This window comes from Chiloscyllium punctatum, chromosome 4 (assembly GCF_047496795.1).
Source record: "Chiloscyllium punctatum isolate Juve2018m chromosome 4, sChiPun1.3, whole genome shotgun sequence".
NCBI classification, from domain to species: Eukaryota; Metazoa; Chordata; class Chondrichthyes; order Orectolobiformes; family Hemiscylliidae; genus Chiloscyllium; species Chiloscyllium punctatum.
This window is the reverse complement of record NC_092742.1, coordinates 52,340,840-52,364,714: the sequence shown is the minus strand read 5'-3', so window position 1 is coordinate 52,364,714 and position 23,875 is coordinate 52,340,840. Positions and strand designations below refer to the sequence as shown.

General features: G+C 41.9%; 1 protein-coding gene, 1 long non-coding RNA gene and 1 other non-coding gene across 6 annotated transcripts in view; 2 read left to right on the top strand and 1 right to left on the bottom strand.

Moving 5' to 3' along the window:
• nid2a (nidogen 2a (osteonidogen)) overlaps positions 1-23,875 on the top strand; it is a 110,738-nt gene that overhangs the window by 57,295 nt on the left and 29,568 nt on the right. For 2 of the 3 annotated variants that reach the window (XM_072568708.1, XM_072568707.1), the window contains exons 21-26: positions 7,395-7,640; positions 8,747-8,992; positions 13,341-13,586; positions 17,900-18,145; positions 22,480-22,719; positions 23,419-23,658. In XM_072568708.1, coding sequence (XP_072424809.1) covers positions 7,395-7,640; positions 8,747-8,992; positions 13,341-13,586; positions 17,900-18,145; positions 22,480-22,719; positions 23,419-23,658 — 1,464 coding nt within the window. The remainder of the gene's footprint in view (positions 1-7,394; positions 7,641-8,746; positions 8,993-13,340; positions 13,587-17,899; positions 18,146-22,479; positions 22,720-23,418; positions 23,659-23,875) is intronic. The other variant, XM_072568709.1, reaches the window with a different exon arrangement.
• LOC140476308 (uncharacterized) lies at positions 617-9,461 on the bottom strand. Of its 2 annotated transcripts, none has more exons than XR_011960445.1 (3): positions 9,332-9,461; positions 4,763-4,909; positions 617-2,778 (listed from the first exon to the last, which is right to left on the bottom strand). It is a non-coding gene; the product is annotated as an uncharacterized lncRNA (long non-coding RNA). The 2 variants fall into 2 exon arrangements; XR_011960444.1 differs by lacking the exon at positions 9,332-9,461 and adding an exon at positions 7,209-7,319.
• LOC140476649 (U6 spliceosomal RNA) lies at positions 16,980-17,089 on the top strand. Its single transcript, XR_011960576.1, has one exon. It is a non-coding gene; the product is annotated as a U6 spliceosomal RNA (small nuclear RNA).

Here is a 23,875-nt window from a genome sequence, read left to right as displayed (position 1 = left end):
TCCCATTTCACGATGGAGCACTTGGGTGTGCCCCGTGTACTCACGAAACACGTGGGTGTGCCCATGAGCCCTTGGGCACACCCACGTACACCATCAGAACACGGGGCACACACATGTACTCCATCAGGGCTCCGGGCACACCCACGTGCTCCATCAGGGCTCATGGCCACAGCCCCGCGCTCCGTCAGGGCTCACGTGGTTGTGCCCCTGAGCCCTGACGGAGCACGTGGGTGTGCCCGGAGCCCTGATGGAGTACATGTGTGTGCCCCGTGTTCTGATGGTGTACGTGGGTGTGCCCCAGAGCCCTGGCGGAGTACGTGGGTGTGTCCCTGAGCCCTGAGGGAGCACGTGGGTGTGCCCGTGTCCTCACGGAGCACGTGGGTGCGCCCATGAGCCCTGACGGCGCATATGGATATGCGCTTGAGCCCTGACAAGTACGTGGGTGTGCCCATGAGCCCTGACGGAGTACGTAGGTGTGGCCATGAGCCCTGACGGCGCATGTGGTGTGCCCCTTTGTCCTGACAGAGCACGTGGTTGTGCCCATGAGCTCTGATGGCGCACGTGGGTGTGCCCGGAACCCTGACGGAGTACATGGGCGTGCCCTTGTGTCCTGGCAGAGCACGTGGGTGTGCCCCTGAGCCAGTACATGGGTGTGACCCTGATCCCTGACGGAGCATGTGGGTGTGCCCGGAGCCCTGACGGAGTACGTGAGTGTGCCCCTGATCCTTGACGGAGCACGTGGGTGTGCCCCAGAGCCCTGATGGAGTACGTGGGTGTGCCTCTGAGCCCTGACGGAGCACGTGGGTGCTCCTGAGCCCTGACGGCGCACGTGGGTGTGTCCCTGAGCCCTGATGGAGTACATGGGGGTGCCCCTGTGTCCTGACAGTGCACGTGGGTGTGTCCTGAGTCCTGATGGAGCACGTGGGTGAGCCCATGTGCCCTGACGGAGCATGTGGGTGTGCCCGGAGCTCTGACGGAGCACGTGGGTATGCCCATGAGCCCTGACGGCGCACATGGGTGTGCCCCTGTGTCCTAACAGAGCCCGTGGGTGTGCCCCTGAACCCTGATTGAGAACGTGGGCGCACAGATGTCCATTAGCTGCTTATGGCTCCACAATGCTTACAGGATCTTTGGGCATTCAGGAATACATTTGTCTTCAATGTCCAGGACAATTCTTCCTGTTTTGAATATCATTTGTGCAGCACTTTCACCCAGTGAAGTATAACTATGACTGGCATCTGTCCTCCAAAGGCAACTACCTACAGCTAACTCTGCCTCACTCTCCTCTTCTTGATCACTGGTGATGTGCTGCTCACTCAGTGTCTAATCTTGACTGAGGTCCAGATGAATTAAGTGTGCATTTGCCAGTGGTTATGCAAATAAATGATTTAATTGTTCTGGTTCTGTGGAGGAGGCTGGGGATGTCTGCACAGGAACATTCATCTACCCCTCCACTGCAGGGAGATACAAGAAGGTGGTGATGAAAACTCAAGAAATCCAGTGGGTGCCTCAACTCAACCAACTCCACAGGTGACAGCTGTCAAAGAGCCAAAACCCATATTGAGCAGGACATTCCTCGTCACTCTTCACATGAAGATAAAACTATTCAATCACCCTGCTCATTATGGCTTCCAGTCTCACTGTTGCATTGATCACCTGCCAGTTTTCCACGCTGCTTCCTCTATTGAAGTGAGATTGTGGATGTCAGCAACACCACCATACGTTCAAGCCTTCTGTTGACTGTTGGGCACTCATATTAGATAAAGGGGAGCACTGTATGCATGGCCTGGTCTTGCTGAGCTACTCCACAATGATGTTGATGAAACTTGGTACATTCCTCAGAGATGCCTCGTTCACTATTGAGCTCCATTTACGAGGCTGGCTGTTATCTCAAAAATGCAACTGGACACCTGGCCGGGTGGTGTTTGGGAGAACTTCGGGAAATCAGTCTGCTCAGGTTGTTGCTGGGACTGGAGGGTTTGAGTTATAAAGAGAGGCTGGATAGGCTGGGACATTTTCTACTGGCGCACAGGCAGTTGAAGGGTGACCTTATAGAGGTTTATAAATCATGAGGAGCATCAATAAGGCAAATAGCAAGGGTGTTTTCCCTAGGGTGGAGGCGTTCAAAACTAGGGGGCAGGTTTTTAAGGTTAGAGGAGAAAGATTTAAAAAGGACCTGAAGGGCAACTATTTTACATAGAGGGTGGTTTATGTGGGAATGATCTACCAGAGGAAGTGGTAGATGCAGGTATAGTTACAACATTTAAAAGACATTTGAGCAGGTACATGAATAGCAAAAGGTTTAGAGGAGTATCGGCCAAATGCAAACAAGTGGGATTGGTTTAGTTTGGGAAATTTGGTCAGCGTGGACAAGTTGGACTGAACGGTCTGTTTCTGTGCTGTATGACACTGGGTGAGAGAACTGTCATCTGGCTGTTGCTTGCCATTCAGCTTTCCAGATCCTAAAGGGTCATTGTACTTGGTCCCACATTGTCCATGTGCAAGCTTCAATGCTGACCTCTGTGGAGACCTCAAAGTCCTTTTAATCTGTTAAGAAATTTCATCTGTTGGTCACCAGAAAGGGTTGCTGTCAGCAACTATCTCTGTGAATGTTTTTACAGGCATTGGAAAAGCTTGACTTTATTCATAGATTCTTGTCTTTGAGCACCAGCTTGATCTTTGCCCTCAAGTGAAGGACAACAGCAAACAGCAAACTTGGTCAGAGCTGTCAGTTGCCTTTTACAAAGGTCCTTTCGGGATCCGTGACCCTCCTGATTGCTGTTGAACAAAGAACAAAGAAAATTACAGCACAGGAACAAGCCCTTTGGCCCTCCAAACCTGCGCTGATCCAGATCCTCTATCTAAATCTGTCGCCTATTTTCTAAGGATCTATATCCATTTGCTCCTTACGTATTCATGTATGTGTCTAGAAACATCTGAAATGACACTATTGTACCCACCTCTACCACCTCCACTGGCAACGCGTTCCAGGCACCAACCACCCTCTGCACAAAGAACTTTCCATGCATATCTCTCTTAAACTTTTTTCCCTTTCACTTTGAACTCATGACCCCTAGTAACTGAGTCCCCCACTCTGGGAAAAAGCTTCTTGCTATCCACCCTGTCTCTCCCTCTCATGCTTTTGTAGACCTCAATCAGGTCCCTCCTCAACCTCCATCTTTCTAATGAAAATAATCCTAATCTACTCAACCTGTCCTTATAGCTACATCCTGGTGAACCTCCTCAGCACCCTCTCCAAAGCATCCACATCCTTTTGGTAATGTGGCGACCAGAACTGTATGCAGTATGCAGCACAACTGGGGTTGGGACCTGGAAATTATTTGAACAATGTGTTCCCAGTCCAATTTAAAAATCTAACCTTGAATCTTATTCCTGATTTTAGTTTTCTCCCCTCTCATATTGCAACATTAAAATATCTTTCACAAATCGAATACATCCAAACAAATTTGGGCGGCACGGTGGCTCAGTGATTAGCATTGCTGCCTCACAGCACCATAGTCCCAGGTTCAATTCCAGCCTTAGGCAACTGTCTGAGTGGAGTTTGCACATTCTCCCAGTGTTTGCGTGGGTTTCCTCCGGGTGCTCCAGTTTCCTCCCACAGTCCAAAGATATGCAGGTCAGGTGAATTGGCCATGCTAAATTGCCCGTAGTGTTAGGTGTATTAGTCAGAGGGAAATGGGTCTGGGTAGGTTACTCTTCGGAGGGTCAGTATGGACTGGTTGGGCCAAAGGACCTGTTTCCACTGTAGGGAATCTAATTAAAAAATTTATTTTGCTTTGCACTCAAGAAAAAAAATTTGGTGAGATACATCTACCAAAGCAATTCCTAATTGAATCCAGGTTTTTTCCCTCCATTTTGATTCAAAAACTTCTTATTAAGACCATAAGGCATGGAAGCAATAACAAGCCATTTGGCCCGTTGACTCTGGCTGATCTGATAATCCTTAATTCCATTTTCCTGCCTTTTCCCCATAATCCTTGATTCCTTTACTGATTAAAAATCTGTCTATCTCAGCTTTGAAAATACTAAATGTCACTGCATCGGCAGCATTCTTAGATTAAGATTTCCACAGATTGCTATCGTTTGAGAGAAGAAATTCCTCCTAAACTCTGTCTGAAATGGATAACCTCTTAGTCTGAGGTTACCCTTACCCTTTGGCTCTAGATTCTCCCACAATGAGTAATTGCCTTTCAGATGGCTTGACAGTGTAAATACTAAGAATCTTATAATTTTCAATAAAGTTTCCTCTCATTCCTATAAACTCCAGTGAGTGCAATCCCAACTACTTAACCACGTTGTATTAAAAAAAAATTCTCAATACCCAGATTCAACCGAGTGAACCTTCTTGGAACTGTCTCCAATGCCAGTATATTTTTCCTTGATAAGGGACCAAAACTTTTCACTGTATTCTAGGTGTGGTCCATCTCATGCGTTTTATAATTTTAGCAAAGTTTTCCTATTTTAATACTCTATTCCCTATGAAATAAAGGCCAGCAGTCCATTTGCCTTTCCCTTTACACACTAAACTATGTGCTAGCACTTTTATTTACGCACAAGGACTGCCAAATCCTTCTGTGCTGCAGCTTGCTGCATTCTTTCTACATTTCAGTAATATTCTCCTTTTCTTCCTGTGAAACTGCATAACATCACATTTTCCCACATTTACATTCCTTCTGCCAAGTTTTTGCCCTCTTGCTTAACCTGTCTGCATCCTTCTATAGATTCTTTGTTTTATTCTTACCACTTGTCTGCCCATCTATTTTTGAATTGTCCACAAACTTGGCTTTGGTCCATTCACTTCCATCAACATCACAAGTCAGGATGGTGAGTGGCTTGGAGGGAAACTTGCAGGTGGTAGTATTCCCATGTATCTGCTGCCTTTGTCATTCTAGATTAAAAATAAATTGATCATCAGTTTGGAAGGTGCTGTCTCAGGAGCTTTAATGACTTTCTGGAATACATCTTGTAGATGGTACGCACTACTGCTACTGGGCATCGGTGATATAAGAAGTGAGGGTGACATGGTGACAATAAAGCAGATTGTATTTTTCCTGGATGCTTTTCAAGCATCTTGAGTGTTGCTGGAGTTGCACCCATTGGGCAAGTGGAACATATTCCATCACACTCAGACTTCAGGAGGTGAATTACTCACTGCCAGGATTCCTATCTCTATAACCATATTATCTAGGTATATGGGACTGGGATATCAGAGCAATTACAGAGGTATGGCTCAGGGATGGACAAGACTAACAGCTTCATGTTTCAGAGTATAGATGCTGTAGGAAGAATAGAAAGGTGGGCAAAAGATGAAGGGGGAGTGACATTTTTGATTAGGGATTATGGTAGTACTTACAGGGGATATTCTGTAAGCATGATAGTACTTACAGAGTGTCATCCCGGGAAGTTATTTGGATGAAACCGAGAAATAAGAAAGGGATGGTCACCACATTGGGATTGTACTATAGACCCCCCCAGAAGTCAGCATGAAATTAAGAACCAAATTTGTTAGGAGATCACAGTTATCTGTAAGAATAATAGGGTGGCTATGGGAGGGGATTTTAGCTTTCCAGTCTTAGACTGGGACTGCTATAGTGTTCAAGGTTTGAATGGAGATGAATTTATTAAGTGTGTTTGTACACACTTTCTGATTCAGTATGTGGATGTACCTACTAGAGAAGGTGCAAAACTTGACCTACCCTTGGGAAATAAGGCAGGGCAGGTGACTGAAGTGTCAGTGGATGAGCACTCTGGGGCCAGTGACCATAATTCTATTAGTTTTAAAGTAGTGATGGAAAAGGACAGACTTGATCTAAAACTTAAAGTTCTAAATTGGAGGAAGGCCAATTTTGATAGTATTAGGCAAGAACTTTCAAAAGCTGATTGGGGGCAGATGTTTGCAGGTAAAGGGATAGCTAAAAAATGGGAAGCCTTCAAATGAGATAATAAGAGTTCAGAGACATTATGTTACTGTAAGGGTAAAGGGAGTGCTGGATGCCAAGAGAAATTGAGATCTTGTTTAAGAATAGGAAGCAAGCATAAGCCAGGTATATAAAGCAGAGATCAAATTAATCCTTAGAGTATAAAGTCGGTAGGAGTGTACTTAACTGGGAAATCAGGAGGTCAAAAAGAGGACATGAGCTAGCTTTGGCAAATAGGGTTAAGGAGAATCCAAAGGGATTCTACAAATGCATTAAGAACAGAAGGGTCACTAGGGAGAGAATAGGGCCCCTTAAACATCAGAAGGCAGCCTTTGTGTGGAACCGCAGGAGATAGGAGAGATCCTAAATGAGTATTTTGCATCAGTGCTTACTGTGGAGAAGGACATGGAAGGTAGAGAACGTGGGGACATAAATAGCAACATCTTGGAAAATATCCATATTGCCAAGGAGGAGGTGCTGGATGTCTTAAAATGCATAATGGTTGATAAGTCTCTGGGACCTGATCAGGTTTCCTCCCACAGTCCAAAGGTGTGCAGGTTAGGTGAACTGGCCATGCTAAATTGCCCATAGTGTTATGTAAGGGGCACATGTATGGGTGGGTTGCGCTTTGGCGGGGCGGTGTGGACTTGTTGGGCCGAAGGGCCTGTTTCCATACTGTAAGTAATCTAATCTAATCTAATCTAATCTAATATAAAAGAGACGTAAGGGGCAGCTTTCTCATGCAGAGGGCGCTGTGTGTATGGAATGAGCTTCCAGAGGAAGTGGCGGAGGCTGGCACAATTACAACATTTAAAAGGATGGATATATGAATAGGAAAGGTTCAGAGGGATGTGGGACAAATGTTGGCAAATGGGAATAGATTACTTAAGGTTTTCTGGCTGGCATTTATAAGTTGGACAGAAGGGTCTGTTTCTATTCTGTACAGCTCTATGACTCTATAACCGGTAGCAATTTAAGATGCTGCATTAAGAATATCATGTAGTATCTCTTGGTGGAATCCTGTGGAGGTGAGGGAAGTTTTGGCTGAAGTCCCACAGGGAGCACAAGGTCCCACTTTTAGGGAAGGCCTGCTGTGTATATTTGAAGGCCAAACTTGAAAGGGAATGGCAGGCTTTCCCGAGGATAGAGGACCCTGGAAACAGATGTTCCACCTGCTGAGAGCTGGTGGTCAATTTGAAGCCTGTAGCATTATTGAATGGGATGAAAGCTATTAGGGCAGAAAGAAGAAGGGGCAGGGTCCCCACTCACCAAGCTCCTGCCTGATTAAATCCTCTTCCACCACCGAACTTGCCATGGGACAGGGCACAAAATTCCATTTTGTTTTCTTCCCTATAAACAGACTGATAGTGACAAGAAGGGGCGTTCTTTGAATTGCATGGTTTATACTTGTATTTTGTAATTATTTTAAAATCAGAATCATTCTGTTTGATTTAGTACCCATTGAACGCCCAAAGACTATTTGTGAACAGTATCGGGAGAGACTGCAAGCAGAGCTGAACCTGCGCGGATCACAACCTCTGGTTGGAGCCTATATCCCTGAGTGTGATGAGGAGGGGAACTTCAAGCCTCTGCAGTGCCATGGCAGTACAGGCCACTGCTGGTGTGTGGATGAAAGGGGACAGGAAATTCCTGGGACAAGGACACCCCCTGGAACTGGTCAACCACAGTGTGGGCAGCCAGGTCAGTCAGTGTTTGTAATTAAGCAAAATGACCGGTGTTGCAGTAAAACTTGGGGAGTTCAAAGAAACAAAAATAATTTTGTGAGTCTAACGTGGAATTTGGCAATCAACAGCATGGTGTAATTTACAAAAGCTGGTTATCATGGAACCAGCTAATATAGTCATCTGTCATTTCCTGTGTGTACGTCAAGCCTGTCATTACTGTTTGACATTGTAACATTATTTGGTCACTGAACAAGAACTCTGACCACATTAACTTCCATCATTAAGGTCTGGTTATCCTCTCTGATTATTGCCCAACCTCTATCACTGTTCTTTTCTGTTGTCATCCAGCTCTCAATGTGCCTTAATTTCTACAGATCTCTCTCTTCCATTGCTGCTCCCCGATACCATCTTCACAGAAATTAATTACAGTAATGATTTCCTCAGGTTTTACAGCTGAACTCAAATAGCAGTTTATCCTCATTCTAAGATTCAGAAATAGATGAAAAATACAATACATGTACAAACAAAAGATTAAAGCTAAATAAATGCACCTTTAAAAAAACATAAATAAAATAAAATTTCAAATGTCTGTGTGGCTTTCGATATTGTTTTGGTCTCTTTCTACCCTTCGAGGATGTGAGTTACTTTGTTCTTTAGTTACGTATATGTAATCTAGAAATCATGTGACATCTTTTTTTCTTCTATTACGTTCCAGTAAAATAATCCTACACAATCACATTCTTCCAAAGAAAATTCATCCAATTCCATTCCAGGAACAATGATTCTGGGAGATAATTACTACGACAATATTTCTTCACAGCAGTACTCTAAAAGAACATTGATCAAATGACAGATACAAAAATCTAGTGTTGTGAATACAGTAAACTACTTGTTATTCTGAATTCTGGTGTGTATAAATAGATCTCTGGTCATGGCAGAAGGTGAAAATATTTGAGATAATTATTGAGATTATCACGTTAGTTAAGTTCAAATATACTGGCTTAGATACAATATTTTTCTGACCAATCAAGAGGTTCTTGACACCGAGAGAGATGAAGAAAAGATGTTACAATGTACACTAATTTATGACTGTTTCAAATCAGTTGCTGTTTGTTTGATCAGGACCCGCTGAACGTCCAAAGACTATTTGTGAACAGCATCGAGAGAGACTGCAAGCAGAGCTGAACCTGCGTGGATCACAACCTCTAATCGGAGCCTATATCCCTGAGTGTGATGAGGAGGGGAACTTCAAGCCTCTGCAGTGCCATGGCAGTACAGGCCATTGCTGGTGTGTGGATGAAAGGGGACAGGAAATTCCTGGGACAAGGACACCACCTGGAACTGGTCAACCACAGTGTGGACAGCCAGGTTAGTCAGTGTTATAATGAGGGCAGCATTCAGTGAAACAGAGGAGGTCAAAGATTTTTAATTTGTTTTCTGAGTAGGAAATGGCTCCAGCTGCCTCAACTCACGGTTTGGATTTCTAAGCTTTACAGGCACTAAAGCCTCAGAGAATTTCCTCAATCAATCATAGGTTCCAGTTTATGGCTCCCATCTTCAGCTGTGAGAGTTCAGGTTCATAACTGGATGGTCAACTGGAAAATGCCATACAATTAAAGAACATTGTGTAATTCCATTGCCAAAATGATGCCACATTTTTAAGTCAATAACTGCAATGATTGGCTGATTAAATCAAACAGATTGTACCTTCAGTTATTCCATAGGAGCAGAAGAAGTAGGAACAGGAGTAGGTCATTCATCCCCTCGAGCCAGTTCTGCCACGTAATAGGATCATGGCTGATCCAACATTCTTCAAGTCCACTTTCCTGTCTTTTCCTATAACCCTTTATTCCCTCACTGATCAAGTATCTATCAGATTACTTACAGTGTGGAAACAGGCCCTTCGGCCCAACAAGTCAACACCGACCCGCCGAAGCGCAACCCACCCAGCCCCATTCCCCTACATTTACAGGCAAGATAGCATGGCCAATTCACCTAATCTGCACATTTTTGGATTGTGGGAGGAAACCCAAGCAGACACAGGGAGAATGTGCAAATTCCACAGAGAACGCCTAAGGCGGGAATTGAACCCGGGTCTCTGGCGCTGTGAGGCAGCAGTGCGAACCACTGTGCCACCGTGCTGCCCATACATCTATCTATCTCAGCCTTAAATATACACAAGGACTCTGCCTCCACAGCCTTCTGTGGCAAGGAGCTCTTAACTCTGAGAAAACATTTCCTCCTCATTTAAGTCTTAAATTGGAACCGTATTATTGTGCCCTCTTAGTCCTAGTCTCTCAAGTGAATCATCCTTGCAGCATTTACTCTGTCAAGCCCCTTGAGAATCATCTTTGTTTCAATGAGACTACTGCTTATTCTTCTAAATGCTAGTGAGTAAAGTTGCACCCTATTTAGCCTTTGCTCTTAAGACAATCCTTACATACCAGGAATCATTTGAGTGAGCCTTCTTTGACCTGCCTCCAATGAAATCATACCTTTCCTTAAATAAGAGCATCAAAACTGCTCACAGTCCTCCAGATGTAGTCTCACCACCAGTTTGTGCAGTTGCAGAAAGACTTTCCTACACTTTATACTCCAACTCCTTTGAAATAAGGGCCTATATTCCATTAGCCTTCCTGAGTATCTACTGCATCTACCCATAAGTACCCTAAGTCCCTTAATTTGATTAGATTAGATTACATTACAGTGTGGAAACAGGGCCTTCGGCCCAACAAGTCCACACTGACCCGCAACCCACCCATACCCCTACATTTACCCCTTATCTAACACTATGGGCAATTTAGCATGGCCAATTCACCTAACCTGCACATCTTTGGACTGTGGGAGGAAACCGGAGCACCCGGAGGAAACCCACGCAGATACGGGGAGAATGTACAAACTCCACACAGTCAGTCGCCTGAGTCGGAAATTGAACCCGGGTCTCTGGCGCTGTGAGGCAGCAGCACTAACCACTGCGCCACTGTGCCGCCCACTTTTTTTTAATGTTGCAGCTTTCTATAGTTTTTCTCTATTTAAATAATACTCCTGTTCTTTTGTTCTGCCTTCCAAAATGAACAACTGAACAACTCCACATTTTCCCACATTGTATTCCATTTGCCAACTTTTTGCCCATTTAATTAACCTATCTATATTTGTCTGTAAATTGTTTGTAGCCTCTCACAACCTGCTTTTCCATCTATATTTGTGTTGTCTACAAATTTGGCTACATTACATTCACTTCCTTACACCAAGTCATTTATATATTGTAAACAATTGTGGTCCCAAAAATTGTCATACACGAAGCCATGCTGACTCTGATTAGAGTATGATTCTCTATTTGTTATAGGCACAGCAGAGGTGGATCTCAATCAGCACAAAGTTGCAAAAACCAAAGAAAGTGTCCACTGTTGGATATGATTTTATGATTGTGTAACACTTGCAGAACAGTCCTCAGTGTACTAACAAGTATACTGACCACCAAACGAAAGTAGCCAGTGAAGCCTGAGACGTGAATCATTTATGTTTGCTAGAAATAACATAATGTGGAGGTGCCAGTGCTGGACAGGGGGGGACAAAGTTAAAAATCATATAACACCAGATTATATTCCAACAGGTTTATTTGGAAGTACTAGCTTTCGGAGCGCTGCTCCTTCATCAGGTAGCTGTGGAACAGGATCATAAGACGCAGAATTTATAGCAAAAGGTTACAGTGTCATGCAATTGAAATGCTATATTGATCAAGCCTAGATTGCTGTTAAGTCTTTCATTTTTTAGAATGGGTTGCAGGTTTTGGTTCACTAATACGTAAATCACAGAACTTCTTTTAAGTCACATTCTCGAGATAACTTAATGTTTTATTTTTAAAAAGTGACATCTCAGCTCAGACAATGTATTAAAGGTGTCATGCTAAAGTCTGTCTGTCTGTCTCCCAATCTTGAGTCAGACTGATTAGATTCCTTACAGTGGGGAAACAGGCCCTTCAGCCCAACAAGTCCACACCGACCCTCTTAAGAGTAACCCCTCCCAGACCTATTTCCCTCTGACTAACGCACCTAACACTACAGGCAATTTAGCATGGTCAATTCACCTGACCTGCACATCTTTGCACTGTGGGAGGAACCCCATGCAGACACAGGGAGAATGTGCAAACTCCACACAGACAGTTGCCCAAGGCTGGAATCGAACCTGGGATCCTGGTGCTGTGAGGCACCAGTGCTAACCACTGAGCCACTGTGCTGCCCCAACACCAACTGGTTCTATACAAACACAGGCCTTGTAAACAAAATGACATATTCAAGCACTCCAAGTTACTGAATAACCCAGGAACTTTCCACAGCATTCCTTAGTCAATCAGAATTAATTTACCAACCAACCAGCACCATTTACCCAGTAATATAAATTATTTTAATCTTTTGAAGTTGGCATTCTTGCACTTGTCCTGATGTGAGCAAGACCAAAACTTTTGGCGACTGTTCAGCAAATCTGAAAATGAACAGATGAAAGCAAAGATACAGAAAATGTTTGAAAAACAAAACTTTAACTGCTTACTATAGCAGTTGCAGGATCAAAATAATATGAAACATTGAAGGAAGATGAAGCCATATGGCTCCTTGAACCTGCCAAGCCATTCAGTAAGATTATGGTGAACCTTACATTAACTCCATTTTCATATCCCTACATTTCCTTAGTATGTAAAAATTGATAGTTGTCAGTTTTAAATATAACAAGCAAGTGGACATCCATAACCAAAGGAGAGAAAATTTCCAAAGATTAACATCCTATCCAAGTAAAGAGCTATCTCCTCATCTTAGTCCCAAATGCCAATTCATAATTCTGTTGCTATGACTTCACGTTCTGAACTCACCTGTCACAGAAAACAGCCTCTGAAATCAACCTGAGGACCCTTTAAGGATTTTATATGGTACAGTGAGATTTCCTCTTGTTATTTTAAACTCCAAAACAATTGTGTCAATTCTACTCAATCTCTTCTCAAAAGACAGCAAGCACACTTATTCCAGAAATCAACTGAATGATTATTCATTACACCACCTCCAAACCAAAGAAATGGTTAAGAAGAGTAAAACTGTAAACATGTTTTCAACAGTGGTCCCACCAAAAATCTATATAAGCATGATCTTTTTTAGTCTTCTACTCCAACCACCTTATGTTAAAGACTAACACAATATTGACCTTCCCAATTGCATACTGTCCCAGCACAATAATGCTCTGTATTTCGTCAATAAAGGCCTCCAAATTTTTTTAATAATCTGACATTGATTTGTCTCCTATTATATTCCAGTCAAATATTCAGACACATCCACATTCTTCCATGGGAATTTCTTTCCAATTCAATTCCAAGAATAATATTTTGGCAAGATGACTGCTCTTCAAAACAATGTCATTAAACAATATTCATCCAAAGACATACAAAAATGTCTATGATTTTCTATGTGAAAAATCTTAAAATTCATTGCAAATCTGAATTAGTTTATGTGCAGATAGATCTCTAGTGATAATAGAGGTGGAAACCCATTTGAGATGATGATCAAGATTACCACATGTTAATTATGTTAAAATATATTGATCTAGTTATAGATTTGTCTCATTGACTAATGACACTCAGATTTTATAAGAAAAGATGTTATGTTGTCCATTTTGAGACATTTGTGCATTCTTTTGAAACTTTTTTCCAATCAGTTGTTGTTTGTTTGAACAGAACCCACTGAAGGCCCAAAGACTGCTTGTGAACAGTACCGAGAGAGACTGCAAGCAGAGTTGAATCTTCGTGGATTGCAAACTGTTGTTGGAGTCCATATCCCTGAATGTGATCAGGAGGGGAACTTCAAGCCTCTACAATGCCACAGCGGTACAGGATACTGCTGGTGCGTGGATGGAAGAGGACAGGAAATTCCTGACACTCGGACTCCTCTTGGATCTGACCAACCACAATGTGGACAGCCAGGTCAGTCAGTGCTTTAATTAAGCAAAATAACCAGTGTGGTGTCATAAGACTGAAGTTCAAGGAGCCTTTATTTTGTTTTTAAGACCAGTAAGTGATTTTAGCTGCTTCAGCTTAAAGTCAGAAATTCTGAGTTTGAGGGATAGTGAAGTTGCTACATAACATCGGGGAGAGTGAGAATTTTCTAGATCAATTGCAGTTCCACATTATGGCTTCCCTTTAGGCAGTGAGAGTTCAGAATTGTAGATGGTGGTCATGCAGATGAGAAGGAAGAGACAGAAAGTGCAGGAGTCTTCTGGGTGTGTGCCACTCTCAAAGTTCTCAGCATTGGAGACTATTGGGAAGGACACTCCCCAGGCAGACTGCAGTCCAGGCCATGGCAAATGACATGTGGAAGGAAACAGTAGAGAGCAGAAATTGATTTACTATAGGAAACTCCTTGGTCAGGGGCACACTCGGACATTTCTGTAACCATCGTCATAACGCCATATGGTATGTTATTTCCCTGATGTTAGAGTAAAGGTCAGAATGGATCAAGTGCAAAATGTTCTGAAGGATATGGAGTGGGCCAGACTTGTGTCACACATTGCTAGCAGTAATACAGAGAGGGCAGTTATTGAAGACATATGGTCAGAATTTCAAGTGTTAGAGATGAAGCAAACAATAGGTAAACAAAGACATAAATTGTTAGGTTACTCCAAATGCAAACAGTTTGTGTTAGAATGGTACAGTGAATGCAAACGTATGTTTGTGCCTGCTAATAGGATCAAAGTTTACAAAAACAAATGCCCACAGCATTCATAATAAAACAGATGAATTATCAGTTCAGGAAGAAAATCATATGTATGTTCTGATAGCCATTACATAGACATGATGACAAGGAAACCCATGATAATATTAGGTCAAGCTAATTGAGCAGAGCCATCATGGTTTTGTGAAAAGGAAGTCATGTTTAACTAATTTATTTGAGTTATTTGAGGAAGCGCCATCTAGATAAAGGGAAACTTGTGGATGTACTGTATTTGGATATCGAAACATTATCTGATGAAATGCCACATTAAAGGTTATTGTGGAAAATAAAGGTTCATTGTGTAGGGAGTAACATAGATAGAAGATTTACAAAATTACAGGAAATGGAGAATAATCATAAATACGTCATTTTCTCGTTGGCACGATATAGCAAGTGGCATGCTCAGGGATCAGTTTTGGAGCCTCAACTTTTAACAATTTATATAAATGCAGGGAAGATGTATCCCCTGGTTGGGGAATCCAGAATCAAGGGGCACAGCTTAAAAGTCAGGAGGATGCCATTTAGGACTGATTTGTTTTCACTCACAGGGTATTGTATCTTTAGAATTCTCTGCTGTGGAAGCTCAGTTTTTGAGTATTTTTAAAATAGTGAATGATAGACTTCTGACTACCAGAGGTGTAAAGAGGTATGGGAACGGCAAGGGTTGCTGACATTGAAGTGTTCAATCAGCCATGACCATACTTAATGGCAGAGCAGACTAATTGGGCTCTTGTTCCTACGTTCCTAAATGAGTTGGCTGTACAAACTGTGAGTATGGTTGCCCCAAATTTGCTGATGACAGAAAGATAGGTAGAAAAGTAAGTTGTAAAACAAAATAAAACAGGAGAAGACATTAGCGAGAAATATTGAAACAAATTATACAAGCTTCTAAAGTTATGTAAAAAAGGAAAGCATTCAGCAAAAGAAAATATAGGAGAAAGTGAGGACTGCAAAAGCTGGAGATCAGAGTTGAAGAGTGTGGTGCTGGAAATGTGCACAATTACAAGTAGAATTTTTAAAAACTGCAACAAGGAATAAAGAAATGGCAGAAAAACTAACCAAATACTTAAGAATCTTCCAGAACTAAAAGACAGCCTAGGGAAAAAGTAAACAGCGAATAGCAAAATATAAATATTTGTTACAAAAAAATGAACAGGATTATTATTAATAATAATATTCTGGATCTGGTGATCTACATCTCTGATGTAAATACAGATGCCTTGGCCACTTTTCAAAATCCTGCAGACTCTGAAATGGGTCGTGCTGAATGGAAACCGCAAAATTATACCCCATTATTTAAGAAAGAAGGCAGAGTGAAAGTGGGGAACAACATACTTGTTAGGCTAACATCAGCCATAGAGAAAATGTTAGAATCTATAATGTAAGATGTAATAACACGATACTTAAGCATTAAGCATAATTGGAAAAAAGTGGGAATATGGCATTGAGATTAAGGATCAGCCAGGATCATATTGAATGGCAAAGTATGCATGAATGGCCTAATGGTCTATTCCTGCTCCTAGTTTCTATGTTTCTATATTTTTATGGATTCATGAAAGGGAAATCAAGTTGAACAAACTTGTTGAAGTTTCTTGAGAATGTAACCAACATAATAGATAAGAAGGAACCAGGAATATGGTATATTTAAACTTTCAGCAGATCTTGGTAAGGTCTGACATGAAAAGTTAGTAAACAAACATGAATTTGTGGGAACGTACTGGCATGGATTCAGAATTTGTTAAAAGACAGAAACAAAAGAGTCAGAATGGGCCGTTTTCAGGTTGATTGATGGGGTGAGTATTGCAATCTCCCAGCTGTTCCCAGTATATAACCATGGTTTGGATGTGAGGATTTAATGTAATATTTCCGAGTTTACAAATGACACAAAATCAGGTGGAAAAGTGAGTTGTGAGGAGGATGCAAAAACACTGCAAGGAGATTTGAAGGGGTTAGAAGAGTATGCAAAAATTAGGCAGACGGAATACAATGGAGAGAAATGTGAGATACTCCACTTTGCTAGGTAAAAGACAAGAACATAGTGTTTCTTAAATGGTGAGAGGCTGAGGAGTGTTCACTTCCAAGGAGACTTGCTCATGACTCATTGAACAAGGATACCCATGCAGATATAGTAAGCAATTTAAGAAGCAAATGGTATGTTGACTTGAACCCACTTGTGTCGAGTATAGGATTAAAAGCATCTTACTGAAATATTCTAAAGCCTTGGTGAAACCTCTGTTAGTGGATTGTGTGCAGTTTTCATCTTACAAGAGAAAAAATCTACTGCCATTGGGAAAGTGGAACAAGGATTCATCAAGCTACTTGCTGGGATAGAGGGACCACCTTATGAGGGAAGATTAAATAGACTGGCCTATCTTCTCTGAAGTTTAGAAGAATGAGAGATGATCTAATTTTAACAACATTCTTGATGCGCTTGACATCATAGATGCAGGAACCATATTTACCTTGAAAGGGGAACTAGAACCGAGGGACAATTTGCCAAAATAAGGGGTATACAGTTTAAGATTGAGATGAGTAATTTCTTCAATTAAAAGAAATTTTGGAATTCTCTATTCCAGAGAGCAGTGGAGGGTCAGTCATTAAATTTGTTCAACTCTGATTGATTGAACTACACATTAAAATTGGAACGAAACAAAGAAGATTAGCATGGCTCCTATACAAAGATGACACGCAAATTTGTGAAGTGTTCCATATTTTTGATCCTCCTGCTCCTTAGATGCTGTCTGATGTGCTGTGCTTTTCCAGCACCACGCTCTCGACTCTAATCTCCACAAACTGCAGTCCTCGTTTTTGCCTACGCATATAAAGGATTATTAGGGTTTGTGCAGGAAAAAGAAGAAGGAGGTCAGGCATGATATCTTTAAATGGTCTATTTTTGCTCCAATTTCATATGAGAGTAAAACTTTAGACAATATTTCAACAGTGACAATATTTCACCAAAGCCTTATGAAAGTGTGATTTTCTGTTCTCTTCTCCAATGATCTAATAATAAGTAACTGACGACTGAACTTCCAAAAAGTGTGCTGTCCCTGCACATTAGCTCCTTATGAATCATCTACAAGGACTTCTAAATCTTATTGTATTAAATAATCTGGCATCAATGTTCTCTCCTATTATGTTCCAAAACAACCCTCAGAATCGCATTCTTCGAAAGAACATTCTTTATAATTCCAAATCAGGAAGAATGCCTGTACAAGATAAGTAGTGCCAGAACAGTTACTCATAACAGTGGCCATAAAAGAACAGACACAAAATGGAGGGATTTCTCTACTATAAACCTCATTAAACATTAATACTTATTGTAATTCTGATTTCTTCTATGGAGAGGTGGAAATGACTTGGGTTGATAATTATGGTTAAGGCACGTGAATTATATTAATATAAATTGGATCAGGTATAATTTCATTCCTATAAAGAAGCTGATGACATACGGTGTGCAGAGGGAATTTGTTATAATGTCAATTTTCAAATACTTTGCAATTATTCCAAATCAGTTTTGTTTGATTAGAACCCATTGATCGCACAAAGACTGTTTGTGAACAGCAACGAGAGAGACTTCAAGCAGAGCTGAACTTGCGTGGATCACAACCTCTGGTTGGTGCCTATATCCCTGAGTGTGATGAGGAGGGGAACTTCAAGCCTCTGCAGTGCCATGGCAGTACAGGCCACTGCTGGTGTGTGGATGAAAGGGGACAGGAAATTCCTGGGACAAGGACACCACCTGGAACTGGTCAACCACAGTGTGGGCAGCCAGGTCAGTCAGTGTTTTTTTTAATGAAGCAAAATGACCAATATGGCACCAAAAATATGATGTTCAAGGAGTCTTTAATTTGTTACTGAAAGTAGGAAGTGTCTTCAGGTGCTTTAGCTGAAGGTTAGGGTTCCTGAGCTTGACGGGCATTAAATTGAATTGAATTGAACTAATTATTGTCAGTTGTATTGAAGGGGAAAAAAACAGTGAAAAGCTTCGACTGTCACCATGCTCCGGCATCATTATGAATAGCTTAAAAATAAGAAAAAATTATATAACTGAAAGAGAGTCCATCTTTGATCTTAAATGGCATTATATAGGAAATTCGATAGTTAGGGCAGGTATTTCAATAACTGTCACCATGGTGTGGTACTTCCTGATGCTAGGGTGCAGAATGTTTTTCCAGGTAGAGATTGAGTCCTGGCTTATAATGCACTTTAGTAGCAGTGACATACAAGATTGCAAATATTAGAGATGTCTGGTCAGATTTTTCAGGATCTGGGGATGTAGTTTAAGAAGTACGTCCTCAAAGATAGTAATCTCTTGTTTACTTCCAAAGTGTGCATGGCTTGAGGCAAAATCTTACAAAATGGTGAAAGTCTCTGGACTCAAAAAGTGCCCAGTCTGCTTCAATTTTCCTTGATTTCAAATTACCTTAAAAATTTGAACAATAGTTTAAGCAAGTTGTTTCATGCTGCTGCTATGCACTGGTTATATCAATGGTATTTCAGTGTGCTACTATTAGTAGAAAAAAGGTTTTGTCTAGCTCACAGTTGAACAACATCTTGTTCTGAAAAAGGGTCACCAGATGTGAAACATTAACTTTGATTTCTCTTCACAGATGTTGCCAGACTTGCTGAACTTTTCCAGCAACTTTTGTTTTTGTATCTTATAATATTATTGCCCATATGATGTCAGCTATGTGGGCCGTATGTCCTACTGATTGGTCTGATTGAATCAAACGTGTTCCTTCAGTTGTTCATAATTGGCAAAGGATAGATCATATTGATCCACCACACAATTGCAAAACTTAAGATGAAATATGTACCATTAGATGAGATTCCATGATTGGGCAGTGCTTGCTGAACAATCCTGAGTCTAAATATAGTGACAGTAACAAATAAGATACGTAAACATGCAGTTACCCATGTTATGTTCATAGTAATGCATTCTTTGTAAACAAGAAGGAATATGTTGAAATGTTCCACTTTTATCAATTACCCAAGAAGGATGTTGGTGAGCTTTTATTTGTCTGTTGATTACAAGGTATTGTGATGGGGAAAACAGAATAAACCTGCCAACCAATTCACAACTTTTTCTCTCTTGTAACGATCATTTGAACTTTTGGCATTCTTGCATTTGTCTTGATGAGAAGCTTTGGCAATACATCTCTCTTTTCAGCAATAATCAGATAATTAAATGCTGAATGCTTAGAGAGAGAAATTATCTATTTAAAATAACTTTTTAACTGCTTACTATAACAACTGTAAGAACATATGAACATAAGGAATTGTAGCAGAAGAAGATTATATGGTATTGCTACATTAACTCCATTTTCGTGCCCTTTACCCTAATTCCTTGTTTCACAACACACAAAATTCTATTGATTTCAACCTTGAACATATCCACCAGTGGGCATTCATAGCCCTCTGGAGAAGGGAATTCTGAAGATAGGTATCTCTGTGAGTGAAGAACTTTCTTCTCATCTCACTTGTAAGTATCCAATTCCTTAACCTGTTGCTATGATTCTAAGTTTGGCGCACTGACCTTTATACCGCTGAGGCTAAACGCCAGCTCGCAGACATCTCCTCCTACTGCCCCCTTGACCATGACCCCACCTCCCACCACCAAACCATCATCTCCCTGACCATCCATAACCTCATCTCCTCAGGGGACCTCCCATCCACCGCCTCCAACCTCATTGTCCCACAACCCCGCACCGCCCGTTTCTACCTCCTGCCCAAAATCCACAAACCTGACTGCCTTGGCCAACCCATTGTCCCAGCCTGCTCCTGCCCCACCGAACTCATCTCTGCAAACCTCGACACGGTCCTGTACCCCTTAGTCCAAGAACTCCCCACCTACGTTCGGGACACCACCCACGCCCTCCACCTCCTCCATGATTTTCGCTTCCCCAGTCCCCAACGCCTCCATCCCCCATCACGAAGGAATCAAAGCCCTCCGCTTCTTCCTTTCCCGCTGTACCAACCAGTACCCTTCCACTGACACACTCCTTCGACTGACTGAACTGGTCCTCACTCTGAACAACTTCTGTTTCCAATCCTCCCATTTCCTCCAAACCAAAGGAGTAGCCATGGGCACCCGCATGGGCCCCAGCTATGCCTGCCTCTTTGTAGGATATGTGGAACAGTCCGTCTTCCGCAGCTACACTGGCACCACCCCCCACCTTTTCCTCCGCTACATCGATGACTGTATCGGCGCTGCCTCGTGCTCCCATGAGAAGGTTGAACAGTTCATCCACTTTACCAACACCTTCCACCCCTACCTCAAATTTACCTGGACCGTCTCAGACTCCTCCCTCCCCTTCCTAGACCTCTCCATTTCTACCTCGGGCGACTGAATCAACACGGACATTTACTATAAACCGACCGACTCCCAAAGCTACCTAGACTACACCTCCTCCCACCCTGCCCCCTGTAAAAACGCCATCCCATATTCCAAATTCCTTCGCCTCCGCCGCATCTGCTCCCAGGAGGACCATTTCCAGTACCGAACAACCCAGATGGCCTCCTTCTTCAAAGACCGCAATTTCCCCCAAGACCTTCATTGCACCACCTTCAAAGCGAATATATCCTTCGTGGTAAAGGAGAGTAAAACTCTAAACATAATTTCAACAGCGGCCCCATCAAAATGTTATATAAAACTAAAATGAATAATGCCAGAGGTTCGAAACAAACATTAACAGGAATTGCTGGAGAAACTCAGCAGGTGTGGCAGTATCTTGGGACAGAGAACGAGTTAATGTTTCAAGTTCTATCACCCTTCCGCTCACTCCTTTTCCCCTCCACCACCACTCCCTGCCATCAGCGTAAATACCACCTATCACCTGTCTGGCTTCTCTTCTCTGGCCAACTATCCACAAATCACGTCCAACATCGAGGCTACTACATTATCTACAGAATTTTAAGAAATTGGCCTCGAAAATCTCTCTTTTCTCTCTCTCTCTCTCTCTCTCTCACTCTCGTCTTTAAATCTCCCTCTCTCTCTCTCTCTCACTCTCTCTTCTCTCTCTGTCTCTTTCCTTTGTCTCTCTATAGACTCCGTTTCCATCTATCTGCTCACCCCTTCTTCACATCACTTCCTGTTATCAGCATAAATATCACCAAAGGGTGGCAGGATTCAAAACATTAACTCTGCTTTCTCTCCGCAGATGCTACCAAACCAGTGAATACTGCTTTTGTTTGCTTTATATAAGCATGATTTCTTTCGTCCAACATTCTTATAAAGTGCAATACAGTATTGCCCTTCCGAAACATGTGCTGCCCCTGCATGTTAATCCTGTCTTTTAAGAACTTTTGAATCTCTGCATAAAGTAATCAAACATCAGTTCTCTCTTATTATACCCCAGTCAAATCATCCTCTACAACTGCATTCTTCCACAAAAGATTTCTTCCTGGAATGGAATTGGAAATGTATATCCCTACAGGGGAAGTGATTGCCTATGGTATTATTGCTACATTTTTCATCCCAGGGATCCAGAGAATGTTCTGGGGATTTGACTGCCCAGACAGTAGACTCTGAACTCAATACAAAATCTGGAATTAACAGTCTAATGATGATCAGAAAACCCATTTTTGATTCTCAGAAAAAACCCAACTGGTTCACTGATGTTCCTTAGGGAAGGAAACTACTGTCTATATCTGGTCTGACATGACTCCAAACCTGTAACAATATGAACTGCCCTCTGGGCGTTAGGGATAGGACAGTAAATGCTGGCCTAGTGAACAACTCCCATACCCCATGAACCAATAAAAAAAATGAAAATTGGATGCAATAAGAGCACCTCACAACAATATTGTAAAACTGCATTGATCCAATTATATAAAAATCTAGAGTTGTTGCTGTAATAAACTTCATAGCACTCGCTGTATACAGGTGGCTCCCTGGTGGTGATAGATGTGGAAACCATTTGAGAAAATAATGAAGATTATCACACAGACGTTATGTTCATATGTATTGGCTGAGATGTAATTTCTTCCTATAAAGAGACTTGTGACATCCAGTGTGCAGAAGAAAAGATATTACAATATTCACTTTGAGACATTTGTACATTGTTTTGAAACAGATTCAAATCAGTTGCTGTTTGTTTTGATCAGAACGCATTGATCACCCAAGGACTGCTTGTGAACAGTACCGAGAGAGACTGCAAGCAGAGCTGAACCTGCGTGGATTACAGGTGGGGGTCCATATCCCTGAGTGCGATGAGCAGGGGAACTTCAAGCCTCTGCAGTGCCATGGCAGTACAGGCCACTGCTGGTGTGTGGATGAAAGGGGACAGGAAATTCCTGGGACGAGAACACCACCTGGAACTGGTCAACCACAGTGTGGACAGCCAGGTCAGTCAGTGTTTGTAATAAAGCAAAATGTCCAATATTGCATCCAAAAAAAATTCAAGAGATCTTAAATATAATTTCCTGAATATAGCAAGACTTGTTCTTTTAAAAATGCTTTTCATGACCACTGAACCTGCTTAAAGTGCTTAGCAGCCAATGAAGTTCTTTTAAAGTGTAATCACCAATTGTCCGTGAAGAAGCCATTACTGATTTCACAAAGCGAATGAGAGGACACATTACAGAAAGAAACCTCCAGGGCTAGGGGGATCAAGCAGGAACTGACGAGGTTGAGCAATGGAAAGCTGTCATGAATGTGATGAGCTGGATAGATCATTTCTGTGCTGTAAATGACGCTAACTCTGTAAATGACACTAATTTTGAGCTTTGATAAGTGCCTGGGTTGTATCTCAGTGAACTGTTATCATGAAAAAACTAATGAAGTCATTTGTTATTTCCTGTGGACATGTGGTGTATGTTCTTATTGTTTAATGTTGAGCTCTGAATAGGACGGAACAAAATATCTTTCTCTCTCTGTCTCTGTCTCCCTACACAACCACATTCTTACATTTTCAGCCCAGAAAAAATAATTCTGCAAGAAACAGACTGAGATTGACAAGGACAGACATCCATGACCCAATTTGCATTAGTTTTTCTATGATTTTAAAATAACAACTACAAAATATGAATCTTTTTTTTGATTAGAACGCATTGATCACCCAAGGACTGCTTGTGAACAGTACCGAGAGAGACTGCAAGCAGAGCTGAATCTGCGTGGATCACAGGTGGGGGTCCATATCCCTGAGTGTGATGAGGAGGGGAACTTCAAGCCTCTGCAGTGCCATGGCAGTACAGGCTACTGCTGGTGTGTGGATGAAAGAGGACAGGAAATTCCTGGGACGAGAACACCACCTGGACCTGAACAGCCACAGTGTGGACAGCCAGGTCAGTCAGTTTGTAATCCAGCGAAGTTACCAATATTTCATCAAAATAAAATGAGAAGTTCAATGCATTTTTAATGTAATTTCCTGAATATGGTAAGACTTGTACATTTAATAATGACTTTCATGACCATTGAACCCGCTGAAAGTATGTAACAGCCAATGAAGTTCTTTTATAGTGTCATCACCGATTGCCCGTGAAGAAACAATTACTGATTTCA